This window comes from Pristiophorus japonicus, chromosome 9 (genome assembly GCF_044704955.1).
Source record: "Pristiophorus japonicus isolate sPriJap1 chromosome 9, sPriJap1.hap1, whole genome shotgun sequence".
In the NCBI taxonomy this organism is placed as follows: domain Eukaryota; kingdom Metazoa; phylum Chordata; class Chondrichthyes; family Pristiophoridae; genus Pristiophorus; species Pristiophorus japonicus.
This window is the reverse complement of record NC_091985.1, coordinates 57413149-57419779: the sequence shown is the minus strand read 5'-3', so window position 1 is coordinate 57419779 and position 6631 is coordinate 57413149. Positions and strand designations below refer to the sequence as shown.

The 6631-nt window shown below is 43.1% G+C and overlaps 1 protein-coding gene across 1 annotated transcript in view; it reads right to left on the bottom strand.

The window, feature by feature from the left end:
• Positions 1-294: 294 nt before the first annotated feature.
• The window catches only part of thada (THADA armadillo repeat containing), a 559310-nt gene continuing 552973 nt past the window's right edge, over positions 295-6631 (bottom strand). Inside the window, exon 37 of the mRNA XM_070889374.1 lies at positions 295-1923. Within this exon, the coding sequence (XP_070745475.1) occupies positions 1594-1923 (330 nt within the window). The 3' untranslated portion in view covers positions 295-1593. The remainder of the gene's footprint in view (positions 1924-6631) is intronic.

Sequence of the window (6631 nt, the reverse complement as noted above, 5' to 3'; positions counted from 1 at the left end):
CTGATCAATACCTACTCAAAGGGAAAGACAAGGTACCTCTCTCATTAAAGGAATGAAGTATCTTTGAGCCATCTTCAGCTCGGCGATGGTTTTAAAATTGCCCATAGTTAAACTGAATTGAATAGGCACTAGGACCACATGGAGGCTGTTCATCTCGAGTGAAAATTATTGGAACAGGGGCCTATTTTGCATGATTAGGAAGGCAACTATACAGTAACATTTTATATTTCTACAAGAGGTTTAGGTAGACATACTGGTGTTAGTTTGGATTTTTGTTACCTCAGAGTTTCAGTTCTGTACCGACTGCAGTACATACCTCAACTGGTGTTCAGCCAAATCTCTGAATTTTAAAGTTTAAAAAGAGGCCAGTTGGTTCACTAAGCTACCTTTATGTTTATAACATGAATCATTACACTGGCCAGTCAGCAGAATTGCGTGCGTGAGATTTTAAGTCCACTCTGCTCTCCCGTAACTAGATTGTTAAATAAGACTGGGCAGTAGAATTCAGTGGTGTCTCCTAATACTCTTCTCAAAGCAGTTACTGGTGCATGAAGCACCCACCGTGGCTCAGTTAAGCACAGGGCTGCACATAATGTGGTTGGAGAATAAAGGAAGAACGGCAGAGTATATGAATGGAGCTAAAAGAAGCAAACTAATCAAAAGTGATGTACACAGTTCAGAAAGGAAAAAGGCAAAAATATAAATGAAAGGAAAAAGACAAAAGGAACAAAAAAAAACGAAATTTGTTCCCCAGATCCTCATCCAAACAATGGGATATGTTGCAAAACTGCTGCAGCAGACAGTTATGTGAATTTGATATATAGATTCTGGATGTGCCACGCTGGGAACCCCACTTCCTGTTGTATGGGAAATAGAATATAGTTGAGGTTGTTTCTGTTTCTGGGTAAATAGTGGTTACATAATATTTTACAGATCCTTAATAAACTTTACAGATCATACCACTAAAGAATTTCTTCCTTATAAACTTGGGTTAGATCTGACAAGTTTGTGGGATATGTCAAAAGAGTTTCAACAAAATTACCCGAGGGAAGGTTTACAGGCACAGATGCCAACCTGTTTGTACAGCATCAGACAACGCCCTTCAATCCGAGTTCTGTTTGGTGAAATGGTGACATTTTGCCTAATTTGGTGTGATCCCCAAGTTATATTTCTTAGGACCTTGTGATGTTCTTCTATATCTGGCTGCCAAATCTTTGCAATGTTGAGAAATGCAATTACAAATAAATATTACACTTCAATTTTATTTGGTTCAAATGAATATTGATCCATACTTTTCCTTTGTCCTAGTTGTAATTTGTAATCCTCGTCTACAGGTGTGTGCACATAACCTTACTTAGGCGATGAACAAATATTCACTTTTGATGCCAACACAATCCAGTGCTCAGTAGTTAGAGGAGGAAATAGCTGTCATGTAATTACTGTTGGCACAAAAATCTTCATGTGGTAAGACACACAAATCTATGGGATATAGTCTTTTCAAGCCACAACAAGCCTCTCTTTGTCACGAGTTTGCTTCAGCTGATCTGTTTTTCCTTAATTTTTGGCCAAGTAAAATAATGAGATCATTCCACTTCAGAAATGCCGTGCAATAACAGCACCCAATCCAAATGGCCTCAATAGCTGGGCTATATTCAGGAGCCTCACTTTTTGAATGTTTAGCCTTGTGTAGTCTGCTGTTCTCGAAAATTCTGGTGCAGGAGGAAGACCTTTTAAGAGACGTGCTACACGCTGGGCTTGGTCGGCCGCCATTGTTGTTAGCCGGCAGAGTTCTGATTCCTTGTCTGGAAACACACGTGACTGGGAAACAAGAGCCAAAAGATGCTTCAAGAGTAGATTGGCAAATGTAATCTTCTCTGCCCAAAGGTTAATTTCGCCTTTTTCAAAAAGTAAGTCATATTCTCCCTAAAAATAAAGGAAATACATTCAGTCTACATAGGTCATAAAATACTCCAGAAGAAACAGCAAACTAAATCTACAAGGCGTTATTAATTTATTCATTCATGGGATGTGGGCGCCATTGGCAAGGCCAGCATTTATTGTCCATCCCTAATTGCCCTTGAGCAGGTGATGGTGAGCCGCCTTCTTGAACCGCTGCAGTCCATGTGGTGAAGGTATTCCCACTGTGCTGTTAGGGAGGGAGTTACAGGATTCTGACCAAGCGATAATGATAAATCCTTATAATCCCGATGATAAATTCTTACACAAGTTCCCATTTCATAAAGTGTAACAAAAGTTTATATTACAAAAAAAGGAACTGATCGGCAGTATTGCATTGTTAATGTATCAACTCTGCCACTACGGTTAAAAATACCCTGCAACAATGTACAGTTTTAAAACAAATGCAGAGTGTTGCTTATCCTTACAGTAGGCTTGGGTTCCAAGAATTAAGTCAGTGCAGGGGAGTGACAGTTCTGCAGTCCCCAGTTTCACTGGGGTAATACTTATACAATGATAGATGAGCCCAAATACTGGGCATGTCCCTACACTTAAGACCACGGCAAATAAGTCTTTCTTTCCATTCTACATTAAGCAGTCATCATTAATTTAACAACAAATGAGCAGATCCTGAGTATCTTATAAATTTAGTCAGTAGGATGCCAGTACTTGTGCTTAAGCTCTTCTTTCAAATATGCATAACATAACATGTATATGTGAGGTCAGGTGAGGCTAACTAAGTGACAGGGCGCACTGCAGAAAATAAAGCCCGTGTGTCACAAACCCATTTCTCTATTGCAAAGGGAAAAATTAAACAAACTAAATTTAAGGATACTTGTTTCCATTGGTATGTTCCATTTAGTTTAACTTGAAGATGTAACTCAGAACATTTTAATAAAAATCTTTAAAGTTTTGACTGTAGATAACGTGAAAAAAAACTGGTCACCTGCGTGCCCATTTTACGGGCGAAAAATAAGTGTTGGGATGACCAAGTACCCATTGTGGAGAGATTGTGCGCGATCTGCCCTGGAAATGTACCATTCGGCAGCCAGCGCTTTCCAAGTGTACAGAGCACCTGTCGAAAACAAGCATTGGGCCCCTTGAATTTGCTAGTCAGGGGCCTGATGTCTGTTTTAGCACATGCTCTGCTCAGCCTCAGTCTTCAGGTATGCCACTCACTTAGCGCCAGTTTCCAGCACAAAACCAATTTCTCAGTCAAAAGGGGTAATTTTAATTCCCCAGGGCGGGTGGGGGACGGAGGGTTAAAAATAAAGACAAAAGGGGAAACCTGACCCCAAACTGCCCACTTCCAGTTATAACGGAGCCGGATCAGCGGGCGGGCAACCAATCCGCTCTCGGGAGGTGAATCAGTCAGTAAAATATTTTAAGGAGGCAGCGTGCCACCATTGTAAGTAATGTTTTATTTTTAACTTCTGCAGGCCAGTTTCTGGGGAAATCCGGCAGATGAAAGCAGATGCCTGCCCGAGGCTTGCTCCTATTTGGGCCTCAGCCTTTGTCGACATAAAACCAACGAGCTACAGGCACCAATTTGTCGTCCAGGTGTAGCTCACAGGTCGATATTGTGGAAAATTCGGTTGACACCAATGAGGTGCTAACCTGCAGGTAGGTCCTGAAAGGGGTGATGAGCAATGTTTGGGTGCTCGGGCCATTCACAGTTGAAACTTTACATAGGATATACAACTCAGAAACAGGCCATTCAGCCCAACTAGTCCATGCCGGCATTATGCTCCACTTGAGCCCCCTCCTGTCTTTCCTCATCTGAATCTATTAGCGTAACTCTCTATTCCCTTCACCCACATATACTTGTCCAGCCTCCCCTTAAATGCATCTATACTATTCGCATCAACCACTCCCTGTGGTAGCGAGTTCCACATTCTCACCACTCTTTGGACAAAGAAGTTTCTTCTCAATTTCCTATTGGATTTCTTGGTGACTATCTTATATTGATAGCCTCTAGTTATGCTCGTCCCCACAAGTGGAAATATTCTGTCTCCACTCTATTGAAACCTTTCATAATTTTAAGACCTTGATTAGGCCACCCCTTTTTTCAAGAGGAAAGAGACCCAGCCTGTTCATCCTTTCCTGATATGTATACCCTCGCATTTCTGGTGTCATCCTTGTAAATCTTCTCTGCACCCTCTCCAGTGCTTCTATATCCTTTTTATAATATGGCAACCAGAACTGCATGCAGGGCTCCAAGTGTGGTCCAACCAAGGTTCGATACAGGTTCAGCATAACTTCTCTACTTTTCAATTCTATACCTCTAGAGATAAACCCTCGTGCTTAGTTTCCTTTTTTTGGCCTTGCTAACCTGTGTCGCTATTTTTAGTGACTTGTGTATTTGTACTCCGAGATCCCTTTGTTGCTCTACCTCACCTAGACTCGCACCTTCCAAGTAATATTATTCCTACCAAAATGTAATACCTCACATTTATCTGTGTTGAACTTAATTTGCCAATTATATGCCCATTCTGCAAGTTTATTAATGTCCTCCTGTAATTTGTTGCTGTCCTCCGAAGTATTGACTATTTTAGTGTCATCCGCAAATTTGGAAATTGTGCTTTTGATTCCAAAGTCTAAATCGTTAATGTAAATTGTGAACAACTGTGGTCCCAGCACTGATCCTTGTGGAACACCACTACCCACCTGCTGCCCTTTTGAATAGCTACCCTTTACCCCTACTCTCTGCTTTCTGTCTTGAAGCCAGCTAGCTATCCATTCTGCTACTTGTCTCCGCATTCTCTGACCTTGTTCATCAGTCTGTTATGGGGTACTTTATCGAAAGCCTTTTGAAAATCTAGTAAATTACATCTACTGCATTACCATTGTCTACTCTCTCTGTTGCCTCTTCAAAAGACTGAATGAGATTGGTCAAGCAAGACAATTATTGAATATGTATAGTAATGCCTCTGCTATCTCTTCCCTAGATTCTTTTAAAATGCGTGGATGCAATCCAGGGGTTTTATCCTCTTTGCGTATGACTAGCTTATTGAATATAATCCCTTCTTTTTATTTTAAATGCACTTATCTCGTTACTAATCTCATTATCTAATGTCATGTCCACCTGTTCTATCTCCCTGGTAAATTTAACATTGAAAAAGCCGGTCTCTTGCAGCTTAAGGAGCGTCGAGAGAGGCGGGAGTCGAGAGAGGCAGCGGCCTATAAAAGGCTCAGCAGTCCGGGGAGCGTCGAGAGAGGCGTACTTGTGCAGCTCCAGCTGAGAGAAGTCAAAAAAGAAGTAGAAAGAAATCAAAAGGTGACGTCACAGCCAACGTGGTAAGTGATTGGCTGCTGATTGGTGAGTAGTTTTTCTTTTTCTTTATTAGTCAGTAACTTTTAACATTGTTGTCGGCAATTTAAGTGTATCTAAGGGTTAAGTCATGGCAGGACAGCTCGGTCACGTGATATGCTCCTCCTGTACCATGTGGGAACACGGGGACAACACCAGTGTCCCTGACGACTACATGTGCGGGAAGTGTGTCCACCTCCGGCTACTGACGGTCCGCGTTGCGGAGTTGGAGCTGAAGGTGGATTCACTCTGGAGCATCCACGATGCTGAGAATGACGTGAGTATCACGTGTAGCGAGTTGGTCTTACCGCAGGAGAAGGGTCCACAGCCAGCGAGGGAATGGAAGACCAGCAGGAAGAGTAGTGCAAGGAAGGTAGTGCAGGGGTCCCCTGTGGTCATCCCACTGCAAAACAGATACACTGCTTTGAGTGCTGTTGAGGGGGATGACTCATCAGGAGCGGGCAGCAGCAGCCAAGTTCATGGCACCGTGGCTGGCTCTGTTGCACAGGAGGGCAGGAAAAAGAGTGGGCGAGCAATAGTGATAGGGGATTCAATTGTAAGGGGAATAGATAGGCGTTTCTGCGGCCGCAACCGAGACTCCAGGATGGTATGTTGCCTCCCTGGTGCAAGGGTCAAGGATGTCTCGGAGCGGGTGCAGGACATTCTAAAAAGGGAGGGAGAACAGCCAGTTGTCGTGGTGCACGTTGGTACCAATGACATAGGTAAAAAAAGGGATGAGTTCCTACGAAATGAATTTAAGGAGCTAGGAGCTAAATTAAAAAGTAGGACCTCAAAAGTAGTAATCTCGGGATTGCGACCAGTGCCACGTGCTAGTCAGAGTAGGAATCGCAGGATAGCTCAGATGAATACGTGGCTTGAGCAATGGTGCAGCAGGGAGGGATTCAAATTCCTGGGGCATTGGAACCGGTTCTGGGGGAGGTGGGACGAGGACAATCCGGACGGTCTGCACCTGGGCAGAATCGGAACCAATGTCCTCGGGGGAGTGTTTGCTAGTGCTGTTGGGGAGGAGTTAAACTAATATGGCAGGGGGATGGGAACCAATGCAGGGAGATAGAGGGAAACAAAAAGGAGGCAAAAACAAAAGACAGAAAGGAGATGAGGAAAAGTGGAGGGCAGAGAAACCCAAGGCAAAGAACAAAAAGGGCCATTGTACAGCAAAATTCTAAAAGGACAGAGGGTGTTAAAAAAACAAGCCTAAAGGCTTTGTGTCTTAATGCAAGGAGTATCCGCAATAAGGTGGATGAATTAACTGTGCAAATAGATGTTAACAAATATGATGTGATTGGGATTACGGAGACGTGGCTCCAGGATGAGCAGGGCTGGGAACTCAACATCCAGGGGTAT